The sequence below is a fragment of the Protomyctophum bolini genome, assembly GCF_963924005.1.
Source record: "Protomyctophum bolini genome assembly, chromosome: 6".
Classification (NCBI taxonomy): domain Eukaryota; kingdom Metazoa; phylum Chordata; class Actinopteri; order Myctophiformes; family Myctophidae; genus Protomyctophum; species Protomyctophum bolini.
This window is the reverse complement of record NC_137867.1, coordinates 14,383,917-14,397,547: the sequence shown is the minus strand read 5'-3', so window position 1 is coordinate 14,397,547 and position 13,631 is coordinate 14,383,917. Positions and strand designations below refer to the sequence as shown.

The 13,631-nt window shown below is 41.9% G+C and overlaps 1 protein-coding gene across 1 annotated transcript; it reads right to left on the bottom strand.

Annotated features, from left to right (window-relative positions):
- Positions 1–12,062: 12,062 nt before the first annotated feature.
- On the bottom strand, positions 12,063–13,220 carry LOC308316913 (phosphatidylcholine:ceramide cholinephosphotransferase 2-like; the record flags this gene model as incomplete). The annotated part of the gene is made up of 1 exon (XM_080765698.1): positions 12,063–13,220. The coding sequence occupies one exon, from the start codon at positions 13,218–13,220 to the stop codon at positions 12,063–12,065; it is 1,158 nt and encodes a 385-aa protein (XP_080621824.1).
- Between the last annotated feature and the right edge of the window lie 411 nt (positions 13,221–13,631).

Sequence of the window (13,631 nt, the reverse complement as noted above, 5' to 3'; positions counted from 1 at the left end):
TTGTACGTTGTTTTTTTGTTTTGTTTTTTTGTGATGTGTTAAAAAGGGAGACATTATTTGCAATGACCTTTGTCAAATTATGCTATTTAATTGTCCTCAAATAAATAAATTAATATATGAAAATATTTTCAGGGGATATCAAAAGCAGAGGCATGGATCCCCCCTCAGCGCCTTGATATGACACACACACACACACACACACACACACACACACACACACACACACACACACACACACTTATCCCATTACTGGTTTGTTGTCTTTCCACAGCTCATGTTCACCAGATGCGCCAAGAAACAGATGAGGGAGAAAGGGAAAGAGCAAAAAAGAGAAGAGAGAGAGAGAGAGAGAGAGAGAGAGAGAGAGAGAGAGAGAGAGAGAGAGAGAGAGAGTTGACAGTCTTGAGGAGGTGAGATCAGAATGGAAGGAGTGTAGACGTAAAAGAAAGGACATCGAAAGAGAGAGAGAGAGAGAGAGAGAGAGAGAGAGAGAGAGAGAGAGAGAGAGAGAGAGAGAGAGAGAGAGAGAGAGAGAGAGAGAGAGAGAGAGAGAGAGGGGGGTGGGTTGGGGAAAGGGAAGGAATAGAGATATGTGCGTGTCTGATGACTCACGCCTGCAGGGTGGAGGAGTGGAGGGGTCAAGGGGGCTGCAGGGAGGGGGGAGACAAGCCCCCCTTGGCCAAGCTGAGGAAAACACATGCTGGTCTCTGGCTGATGTCTGTGTTAGCCACGGGGCCAGTCAGGACAGGTCTCCTCTTCTCTCTCTCTCTGGTAGTACTCTTTCACTCTCATTGTTCCTTCTCACACTGACACAGACCATTTGCTCCCTTCATCCTCGCTCTCCCTCATTTCGTCTCCTTATGGTTCGCCTTCCCTATACAGTAATTTCTCTCTCTTCTCTCTTGCGCTCCAACTCTCTCTCTCTCTTGCTCTGACAGCATTGTTGGGCCTTAACTATATACATCCAACCAAAAGAGATGGGGAAAAAACCTTCCCTTTAGTAGTCATGCACTAGACTAGCTTTAGCTGGTCACTAGCAGCTGTGCCTCTAAACATGTTGGACTGTACATTCACTCTGCAGCAGAGTTCTATGTTGGCTATAGAGTGAAAGCAGAGAACTCCGGAAACACCCAGGAGAAACCCTTAAGGGTGACTTATACTTCATAAATAGCAGGTCTACAGGCTAATGCCAAACATGGCCAAAAAATAAAGAAGCATCTCTCTCCCTCTCTCTCTCAATCCGCAGGCCTCCAGAGTGTTCGCCTCCTTAAAGCTAGAGTATCAGAGGAATTATGTGTGTTAAATAAAGACAAAGAAATATTACAATTATAGGCCTATTAGAATAAAGAGATGTGTGACTTTGTAACATTGTAGGTCAAAACTTTAAACTACAACCAAATAAAGTGTGCTTTTGCCGTTAAAATATATAGACCTAAAGAAAAAAAAGGAAATGAAAAAAGGGAGATTTATTGGCGTGTGCCAATAAAAATAGGAAATGTGAGTACTTTATCCTCCATTAATTTGAAGACAATCCATTTGAGGGTTTAACATAAAGCATTTTCTAATTACTAATAGGGTATTAATGAATCTGCTTATAACATTATATACCGGTACTTACAAGTTATAAGCACTCATAAATACTCAATGCTTTATAACGATAATCATAAAACATTATAAAGCATTTGTCATAAAAGCGTATACTTCATAACAGACTTTTCCTTTTGTCCAGGGATCATAGTGTATTATAAATCATTCTCATCAGGGGGTTGACACCAACGGTCAATAAAACCTTTGCTTTCAGGTTGCCTGACAGGCAAGTGCATTTGAGCCGTCTTTACTTCGCTATAAACACAACACTAGATGTCTGTGGGATTTAAAATAAGTCATATTATAGCTATTGAGATATTTGGCATAAATCCTGGGGTATATGTCTTGTCAACCCCTGTCCCATGCTGTAATATATTCATTATAAGTAGAGTGTAAATTGCATTAAATATATATTAAATATATGAGCCCCTCTAAAACTTCAAGGGGCTATCCTCTCAATAAATTCTGACCAAAGTATGTGTATAATGCACTAGTTGATTGTATTTAAATGCATCTACTCTGCTCTCTCTCTCTCTCTCTCTCTCCCCCCTCCAAAGCCACTCACACACGACTCAGTTTGCTTAGTCTCTGACACGGAAAGACAGCCAACATGAGCGATGGCGAGAGGGGAATAGGGTAAAAAGAGAGGAGAGAGGGGAATTGTTAAGAAGCAGGAGGGAGTTGGTGAAAGAATAGGACAAGAGGTGGGTCGTACTGGTCGTTAAAGGAAGAATAACAGTATAGGAGCTCGATGAATTTGGAAACGGCCTCATTTTTACACTTTTTAAGGCGTGTTTTTTCATACAACATAAAATCCAGGACGGGAACCCCTTTTGGTGTTGTTTTACTCCTCAGGACGGCAACCCCTTTTGGGGTTGTTGTTGCTACAGTATATATATATATAGCAATCATAACATGTTTGTAATTTTTTCAGAAAACGTAAGTCAGGATTTAGAAGGCGTTTTTAGAATCCTAAACTGTAGTCATCGCAGGTTTTCAGATGACTACTTCTGATAATTTAAAACATGCAGAGTTATTGTAACAAGATACTGACTATAGAAAAATAAAATCATGGCTTAGATTTACATTCAGGGGCAACGGGGAAAACAGCTTATACCAAAAGCTGAATCTTTTCACAGGCTGCAAATTGTGTAGTTACTGTGAATAAATAGTATAATCACATCAGATGCAGATGCTCTTATAGAGAGAACAATGACTAAAGATTATAGTTCACTTCACCGGAATGAATTTTGCACTGTCACTACGCTAATGCATAATCCCACAATGTTCTCTTCACATTATGTTCTAAACATTTGAACTGCTAGACTGGTGCCCGGCTGTAGCACCGAGTCAGTAACGATGGAAGTTGGATATCCATGCCACACCCAGCTATGCAATACCCGCTGTACCCGTGTCAGAGAACCCGTTCCACCCATCTGTCTGTGTCACTTTTATGCCCAAATTATATGGAGATTTCTGTACCTATGTCTCTGTATCCCTTTATTCCTATATATGGAGTTCTGTCAGGCATGCCCAAATATGAAGTGTTGTGATATCAGAATAGGTCAGCTCCATATATGGAGATGTCAGAAGTTACATATTTGTGATGTCATAACAGGCCAGCTCCATATATGGAGCCTGGACAGGGGCCTTTTTATTTTTTTGCAGCTTTCGCCTTTATTTTCTATAGAGGGACAGACTAGGTATAGGGCGGCTGACAGGAAATGGGGGAGAGGGATGGGGGGGTGACATGCAGTAAAGGCCGTCGGGATCGGGAGTTGAAACCCGCGGCACACTGCCAGACTCGGACTACCGGCCAAGGTGCCTGGACCGCTGAGACACGGCCCAGGCCGGGCCGAGGCCTTTTGTGGCGGTTCTGGACAACCGTGGGTCCGACTGACTTGACACCAAACACTGCACTCCCTGTGGGGGTGTGGAACGCATGTGTCGAATTTGAAGTCGGCGGGGCGAATGGTTCTCGAGTTACGTGGATTATAGACGTGCATACGCACACACACACACACACACACCCACACACACACACACACACACACACACACACACACAGAGAGAGAGAGAGAGAGAGAGAGAGACTTGGTGCATTTATAGTTAGATAAGATAGATTTAATGGAAGCCAAAGTGAATGGTGGCAGTCAAAATGGGTTGCGCAAATAAGGAAGCATATGTCATAATAGATACATCATAGACGACTGGCGTCATAGACTGACCACATGAAGTCTGAGATCCACCTTAAACCATGCCATTATTGGATCCAGTCTGCTTTTTGTCATGACTTCCCAGTTTCCACCAGATGTGTGGGAGTCGCGACTACTCCAGACCATCCCTATAGATCCTTAAAAAGAAGATGCAAATAAAATGTGCAGGGAGAAGATGTGTTCTGGGGTGGATTTTAAGGATCAACTTAATATTTGTTTTATACTGTATACACTGACTGCAGCAGTTATGGGGAATGGGTTACTGTAAGCATTAAGTCGATTAGCTAGCTGTTGTTAACTTCAAGTCCTCCATAAAGAACTGGTTGAATAGCAGCTGGAGCCAATTATAACCATGAATTAGTTGAGCCCTAGCGGGATTCATTTACCCATGTTGTCTTGTAATGGTTTTGAATGTCTTTATTACCTACATACCCCAAAAACACTTAATGAGTGGTCATCCCTCGGCTAGAAAACTTGGGTGTTGACATCAAATGCATAACGCCTTGTCAATGCATTGCAATGCGATCCTATACACTGCTATTTTTGCTATTCATCACATGATGATGTACATAGGGCTTAAGTGGCATGTCTCAGCTTTTGTCAGTTGTAAGAAGGGAGGGTGTGTTTTGGGTTCAAAGAAAAAGGGTTTGGAACCACTGCTATAGTTGATATCTGGGTTTCAGGCGGTGCTGTTTCGAAGTACTATATCTTTCTATAGCCTACTTTACACAGTTTTTGTTCATTGTGAAAGCGATAGCCCTATGCGAGTCAAATTCCTCATCTGTGAACATACTTGGCCAGTAAACTGATTCTGAAAAGGTCATTCGCACTGTAACCTCGCCCTCCAGACTGGCTCTCTTGGCCCTCCGCACACACACACACACACACACACACACACACACACACACACAGACAGCTGGCCAAGCTAAACCTGTGTAAATGAACAGCAACAAGTTCATTTGAAGACCATTTGAAGACAGGGGTTCTCTTTGAAGTTGTGTCACTCAGTTGGTAAGCCAACACCATTGTGAGCGGGGGAAGATTTATGACCTCTCCATCTCACCTCTGCTTTTCCTACAGCTGCTCCAACACAATATCCTTGTGATGTCATAGCAAGAAAAACTGAAAAAAACTGACCTACACCCAAAGAACTTCATTATGTGCACTTGCTTCCAGCAAAACAAGAATGACCATAATATAAAAAAAATCACAGCCTAAGTGTCCATGTCAAATAAAATTTCTGCTCCAGATGTCAAGCAGAGCTATCAGAGTTGTGGTTTCATTCTTTAAACTATGAGCCACCAGTTCTCAGAAGAGGGAGATGTGGAATTCTGTAATGCCTCTATTATTGCCTGAAGAACTGGAGAACTAGGGCCCTCTGGTGGCAGCAAGGATAAGGAACACTCATGTTTGAGAGTTGATACCAGTATACTATTGGTGTGTGACTGTGTCTGTCTGTCTGTGTGCGTGCGCGTGCGTGCGTGAGTGCGTGTTGTACCAGTCTTACCAGTCCAAACAGGGGTACAATAAGGGGTATAATGTACAACTTATATTGCTTTAAGGCAATATAAAGTGTGTGCAAAAACAGTGTGTAATGGGTAGGTAGGTACCTGGGGGTGACCAGTCAGATCTTTGGGTGGCCATGCAGTGACACCCAAGGCCGCCCCCTAGACACACTACTGATTACTTATACAAATAAATGAACAGCAACGCTTGCTGCATACATGTCCATATCCATGGATGTTGACATAATAGTGAGGATAGTAGATCCACTTCTGGAGACACATGGGATCAAATCCCACCAGACCATTTTGCCGATGTCTACATTCTTGTCAATCTCAGCTAGCGTCCCCTGACCTACTGTCTCACTAAATGAAGAAAATACAGCTGCCCTGCTGTACATCCTGTCGGCCACCACAACACTGCCGCCCCAAAAAATCCCACAATTTCTACATTTTCCAAATTTTGAAAATAGCAGCAGAAATTATCAATAGTTAAAACATTAATAAAATCCGCAGTGTACTAGACTAGATCAGGGGTTCTCAACGTTTTTGGCCGGGGACCCCCAGAAATGCTTTGGCACCCCCCCCCGGGGGGTCGCGACCCACGGGTTGAGAACCCCTGGACTAGGCTACTAATGGCAAAAAACATCATGCGTACTCAACTGTATATGGTGCCTGCGGCCTGCCACAAACACGCTGCAGGAGTGCAGCTGTAATGCAAAGTCTTGTCCTGCATTTATCTCACGTTGGAAAAGCGGATGAATCTACAAGCTTATTGGTAGTCTTATTGGTACACACCGTGTTCTAATCCAAGCTATATCGTATGTCTCCTCCAGTTTAGGTGTGATGGTGTCGCTTGTCGAAAATAGCTGGAAGGCTGCCTAGTAACCCACTAATATACAACAGAAGGTTTAACTTTATTGTACGCAATCAATCAACGCAATGAATCTTGTAGATCAGTCAAGAGGTGCACGCACAAATGCACATGTCTGTCATTTTGACGGATGCTACTGGATCAGAATAGTTAATAATTAAGGTGCACAGGCAATCTTAATACTCCCAAAATATGGATTAATTGACTTGAAGATCTATATACTCACAAATATTCATACAAATTACCCACTTACTTTGTCATACGCCCAGTATACTTTTATTTTTAAACATTTCTTTACACCTTTTGACCATTTTGACAATGTTTTCCCAAAGTAGGGATGCCCGGTTGAAAGTGGTTAGTCATACCTAAGACTAGTGTTGTGCTGTATCTGGGTGATTTGTCACAGGATAATACGCAGAGAGAAGATATTTACCTGGTCAAAGTGTTATTGGCAGCTAGTAAAAAAGCAATTACAAGACTATGGTACAAACCAGAACCTCCAGCTTGCGAGTAGTGGCTGAGCATTGTGGAGGAGATATTTGTAATGGAGAAACTAACTCATGTAATTTGAGACTACAAGAGGAACTATTCATTGAAAAATGGGAGAAATGGACTGAATATAAAGATCAACAAAACGACAGTACGACACCAATGTTAATAATGATGGACATTCATAAATGGACTGGAATATGTTGTATATTAATGATGTATCTGAACCCTGCACTGTAATTGTCATTTTATGTTTTTTATTTTTATGTCTAACTGCAAATAATTAAGTTAAAAAAAAAAAGTGGTTAATCATTGGCATTTCATTTAAAAATGAAACTTCACTTTCAGGCTATCAAAAGCAGCTGTTGCAGCCTATATTGATAGGTGGAGTTCAGTGGTTATCACTCTCCACAGAGGGCTCCATTTGTGGCCCCAGATTTACCTTTTAGATACAAATGTAAAAAGCCACATCCAGCAAAAAATACAGCTGTGTTTTCATAAAAGCATAATGTCTTGCACAAATATGCAAACAAACAAAGCCAAAGAAAAACTGGGGTCTCCAAATTACTATGTGCATAACCATGAAATTACAAGGTAACATAATAGTTTATACAGCTATAAAAACCGTAATTATGTACTGTGGCTTTATGAATAGCGTGGTTGGCAAAATTAGGTCTCTCTGAAAGGCTAAATACCTTTCTGTTAATTTGTTCCCTTTTCCCAGCCCTTTGATTCAGCCAGTGTGGTGAGATAAACGTTTATAAATCATGGGTTTAGCGACTGAGACACTTTCTGAGAGCACACAAGCGTGTTGGGCCAGAATGAATTTTGGTTTTGATTTGGAGCACACACTGAAGTTCCAGCCAATGTTTAATCGCCAGGGAAAGCTAGTGAAAACCATGATGGATTTCACAGGCATGGTTTGAGCTTGGGGCTTCATCGCAAATCCATTTGGGGGTTTTATTTAATTTGGTTAAACATACAGAGTCCTTTTTATCTTTTTATGTGTCCATTTTTGACCCTCCAGCCTAGGAGGAAAGTATGATGTTGCTGGGGGAATTTCCTAAGGGTCCTTGCCAACTTCCTTTTATGAAAAAAAATATATATATTCTGTGTGGGTGTGAGAGAGAGAGAGAGAGAGAGAGAGAGAGAGCAGAGACTGGATATATATCCAACAGTACAAGCCAGACGTCTGAAGCTTTGTGCACTGAGGAACAGAAAGACAAACAGGACGACAATTAACAGTGACTGGTGACCGCTGTCCAAAACACTGCTTGGTTGGAAAAGCATGTAGCCAGATTACTAGCATGGGTCAACCCTCTTGCACCCACTGATCCAAGTGAGACAGCCAGACCGTCTGACCGACTGACAGAATATGAATGAGTGAAAAGCAGTGGAGCGACTGTGGCGTTGCTGACTGGCCTGTGTGGAGGACAGGACATCCACCACAACCCTGATCCCTATAGATCAGTGGTTCCCAAACTGGGCCCCCACATTATTATTATTTTTGTGTGTGTGTGTGTGTGTGTGTGTGTGTGTGTGTGTGTTGGGAGGTTCTCATTCAACAGTAAACAAACCACCCCTCCTACACAATAGATAGCACGATAGAAAATTGGAAAGAAAGAAAAGGAACTGAAAGAAAAGGAACTGAGTGTTTTTTTCTTTATTTTATTTTTTCTTATTTAAAAAAGAATGTCTGTAACTTACTTAATTTACAATAACATGTTGGAAGTTTGAGAGCAAGAGTGTCTGTCCTGTTGTCTGTTTTGTTTGTCTGTTCACACTTGTCATTGTTTAACTGTTTTTAGTTTTTTCATGTTTATCACACTTATGTCTTTTTTATTATACTGTATGTGGAACATTTACATTGCCTGTTATTTTTTTCATTTTTATTTAACTGAATTACTTATTATCAATGTCTAATCTGAAATTGTCATACAAAAAATACCTAAAAAAAACAAAAAAACAGTAAACAAACCAACATACAGTACATGGGTGTATGCACATTTCTAAGGTGACAATTACTTTTAAGACCTTTTTAATAAATAATTGGCCAAATTGTCAAATATTACATAAGAAAGACGCAAACATTGTGAAAATAGATGATCTAAAAGCCCACAAGTACTTCGACTATTTTCACAATATTCATCTGTGGAACTGAGTCAAATGCCTGCAAGTGCTTGTCATGGTGGGGGGTCCCCAGTTGAAATATGATTAGTGATTAGCATGAAAAGTTGTTATAGATGACCTATATGAAGTCACAATGTGAAGTTACAAGTACAACCGCTGAAACATAATACATAATGTGGACAGACATAAAGGTCAGTAATGTTTTTGCACAATTGTCTTAAATCTCTAATCCATAGCTCATTTTGAACATTACATTGTGTAATGTCTCCCTCTGAAAGATCGAAATAAACTATTCATTCATTCATTCATTCAATTTCTTAAATTCGATTCTTAAACAATTTCCTTTAGTGCAGTTGGTGTCGTTTACACTTTACAACAAAACCCTGAAATGACAAGATGAAAATAAACTATGATTTTGAGGTCATGCTTTAAAACATAGCCAACAGTATTCATGACATCTAGATATGGCTGCTTCCAAGTTCCAAGCAGAAAACCAGGCCTTTATCATAGCTTTACTCATAGCCCATGTAGATTTGCATGTGTAGAACCGCCAGCATGCTGGTGTGTGGCCCACACATGTTTGCGTGCGCAGGCCTCATGTATATGCCGTTGCCATTGACACATGAAAAGCCTTGCTGGCTGTTGTTTCTGGAGACTACATGGTCCATGGAAAGGAGGAAATGAAGACAAAAAACAACAGGGAAGTGTGAGTGCAGCAGAGGAAGTCTAACAGCTGATTGCATTCTCACGGCTTGAGAAACACCACGCCATTTGACTGCAATCAACGCCAGCTCACTCTCTCTCCTTTTGTTGGATGAAGGGACAACAACTATCGGTCATCTTTCCATTGGAAAGAAAGAACTAGTATAATATGTATGTGTATGCTCTGTTGCGCAAACCAAATAAATCTAATCAAATCTGCCCAGCTTAGGTGGTTCGGGCATCTGGTTAGGATGCCTCTCGGGCGTCTCCCTAGGGAGGTCCTCGAAGCACATCCCGCTGGGGGGAGACCTCCGGGGCAGACAAAGGATGAGTTGGAGGGTTTATATCTCCAATACGGTAGAAAAAAAAATCCTGAGTTTCTGTTGGTAAGGCATTGCTAGGGAGTAGGGATGTCCCGATACACTTTTTTCGTTTCCGATCCGATTCCGATCCAACAATTTCTGTGTTAGCCGATACCGATACTGAATACCGATACCAGAGTGCCTTTAAAGTACCGTCTGTAACTTAAGTTCACTTCAAACAAGTAGGTAGGCAGCACAATTTAAGCAGCTGTACAGCAGTGCTTCTCAACCTTTATATTTTAATTTATTCCTAATAAGGATTTATTTTTTCCACAGATGTGAGCTACAATTATGCTACAATCGTGCTGTGCAAAACTGGCACTTTAACTCTCTCTCTCACACACACACACACACACACACACACACTCCAAGTAAAAAAGAAAATAGTACAGTAACACACTAACACTCTGCAAACACATAGTACAAAAAAAGAACACTGCAAAACATTTAAAAATAAATGTACAACACTGCAAACACAAGTCAAATTAATAAAAGCACTGAAAGTACCCCCCACATACACACTAGGTTGGGCAATTTTCTTCAATCACCCATCGTCTGTCCAAAGAAAAGTGAGAACAGCTCACTGCAGGTTGCAAAAAAGCCAGATCTACAGGCTCTCAAGGCACCGCGTCCTGCCTGTTTTTGCAGCTCCGTTCGCTAGGCGTTGAGAGCTTGTAGATCAGTCTGTTTCTGCAGCGCAGCTGCGCAGCCAGGGTAACTTGCTCCCAAATGAGGCATTATGTAGGAAAAAATGCAAAATAATAGAAAATATGAAAAAGCTGCTACTGTGGAAGGGTTATCATGTATTAATTTACTTGTATTGATCCTATAAACAATTTAATATAGGGTATAGTTTGCCCACCAATTTTGGAGCTCTGGCTCATGGACTAAGAACCAGAAAGAACTGAAGCGGTTCCACCAACCAGTGGAAAGGGGGTCCATGTGACATCATCAGGGATGGGGATGTGGAGACCCTGATGTCATAGTAAATGCAACCTGCTGTCACAGTTAAGCCATATGCCAAAGCGCCAGCGTTCGCCCAGCAGTCTGCCGGCAATACGATGCGGATGCATGCGCGCGACCTCAGGCGTCTTACTGGTTATTATTATTATTCATTTATTTAATTTATATTTAACCAATTAACCGTAGTATTAATTAACAGGTTACCATTTCCTTAAGGGTTATAGGTTAAACACCACAAACATCCCTTCTTTGAATGTAAATGCAAGGCATTTGTACTTTATTTGCGATAGAATAAGATATGCCGTGTGTATTACAGACCTGTTTAACATCACACAACAAACAATATTAATAGTATGACTCACTCTATTATTTGAAGCCAATCTTACAAAAAAAAAATCATCTCATGAACAACTGAATTTACGTGATTGGTTATCCGATTTGTTCATCTACATATGACGTACTTTTTCCCTTCATTGTCAATGGCATTTAATGTTTGTGTTGCCACAAATGTATTTGGCGGACGTTTGACCTAATTCCTCCTTTCATTGTAAATGGCAAATATCGAGACGTGTGGGGACAAAAGTACAATTAATATATCGGATCGGAAAAAGATTTTAAAGCCCTAACCACACCAAAGGGTCACCATGCAACTCCTTGGGTCCAAACGGTTGCAAGGAGTTAACGCTAAAACCGCCCTTTGGTGTGGTTAGGGCTTAAGGCTTCCGGATCAGAACACAACGTAAAGAATGTGATAAAAAAAAAATCCAAGACGGAAAAGTTAAAGGGTCAATCGAATCTCCAAATAAATACATTTTCTTCTGCTTTCTGTTCCGAGAAAGGTGTTTTTGGTGACAACAAGCTATATTCAACTGCCTATAATAACTAAATCTATTTTGAGATATTTGGTCATTGAACTTAAATAATGTAAAAGAAATTCAACATCACGTTAAAAGGGCTATTGTATAGGAAACCTGCACATGTCCTTGCATTTGAGAAATGAACCAGAATGTGATGAAGAACCCCGGTGTAAAGACAGGGTCTGATAACGGCATGGGTTCCCTGTATTCACAGATTCCCTCTGGCCCCAGATTGATGAAATGGATGGTGTGAAAAGTATTCACCCAAAAAGAGATATGCCTGACATCACAGTACTGACATCATAGACTTTGTACCTATTTCCCCAGTGCATCACAGTACTAACGTCATGGAATGTCCTCCAAGTAGGGTAGTATAGAGACTATTTTTTGACATCATGGATTGGCACTGTTTCTGAAAAGGTCTTATCTCTCCGTCCGGTCCCTCCTCCACCACCTGTAAACCAGTGATGTGTCAAGAAAGTTGATTCTGATTCATTGGTCTCTTCTCCTTCTTCCACCATCCTGCATCGGCGTTTACGGAGAAAGGAAGGCCAAGTGAAGACAACAGGGAGAAAGGAAGGCCAGGTGAAGACAACAGGGACGGTTGTCTGGACGTTTCCCTCGAAAAAGTTGAACACAGGGTTCCACCAGGTCCTCGACAGGTATTGGCTGGGCACCCGATGCAGAGCATGCATATTGACCATTTCGTGGTACCCCCAGAATAACCTGGTGGTGAAGAAGTAGGCAATGACGATATCGATGCTGTAGTGCTCATGACTAATCAGGATACAGATGATCCCCGTGGCGCTAAGCAACCAACACAGCCAATGGTACCACCACAGTGATGGCGGGGAGTACTCTTTGATGAAGAGGTAGAGCAGAGACAACATGACGGCGTGCCCACTGTAGAGATAATCACCACACATTTGATGGGACTTTGTCACAGCCATACCTCCTCCTGACATCAGCTTTAATAGCCTCCAAAACTTAGAGGCAGTGTCATCATGCAACTTGTCAGTGCAGCCAATGTGTATGGAAGGAACGGGCAGAGTTGTAATGTACATGGTGACACAACGATACATGTACAGAGTACCAAGTAGAAAGAAAAACCTACGACTTACTATAGACTTGTGTTTTAGAAACAGCCACTGGGTGGCCCACAGTGCAAGCAGTACTAGTCCGTTGACCTCGGTTACTGTCATCGCCCAGGCGATTCTGTCCACGATGTAGTCGAAGAACTTATCAGGGAGGGGGGGGTAGACCGGACGTTCGGGCATGCTCTCGTGTACAGCATTGAGGGTTACCGCCGTGAGGACACCGTTAAGCAAAGTGTAGAGGAAGGCCAGGCCTGTCTTCCACCACTCGTTAGGCAGCTGGTCAGTGTGGCCCTCGGGGATGGGGATTTCAGTGTGATCACAGTGATTGCTGATGTGGTTAGGCTCATCGCTGTCGATGTCACGAGCACCCATTACCGCTGGAGACGCGTCAGTGGTGGCGGTAGATGTAGGGGAGGGGCCAACCAGTTCAGAAGCAGCCATGGAAGACCCAGTGTACGAGCTTGTTGGTGATTCTTGGTCCAATTATAACGTGTTGACTCCTCGGGAATCACAGCCTCAGGAATGGTATCAGCTGGCCAATCAATACAGTGTACTGTTTCAGTCACGTATAGGCTATCAATATCAACACAGGGTGGATCAGATCAGATCCAGCCTGAAATCAATTCAGACTTAATGTGTTAGTTGGTTAAATTGACAGTATTCCAAACAAATCTTTCATCAGTTGTTAGTTCACTCAGCCTTCCTTCCTCCTCTCTTCGGGTGCAACCACGTGCTGCTTGCAGAAAGTACAGGGCAGCAATTTCCCTTATTAATATGTTACGGCTTCAGAACGTTGAATATAACAGATTAAGTCTAGTGGTTACCGGCTATATATCCTACAGATGTTCTAGT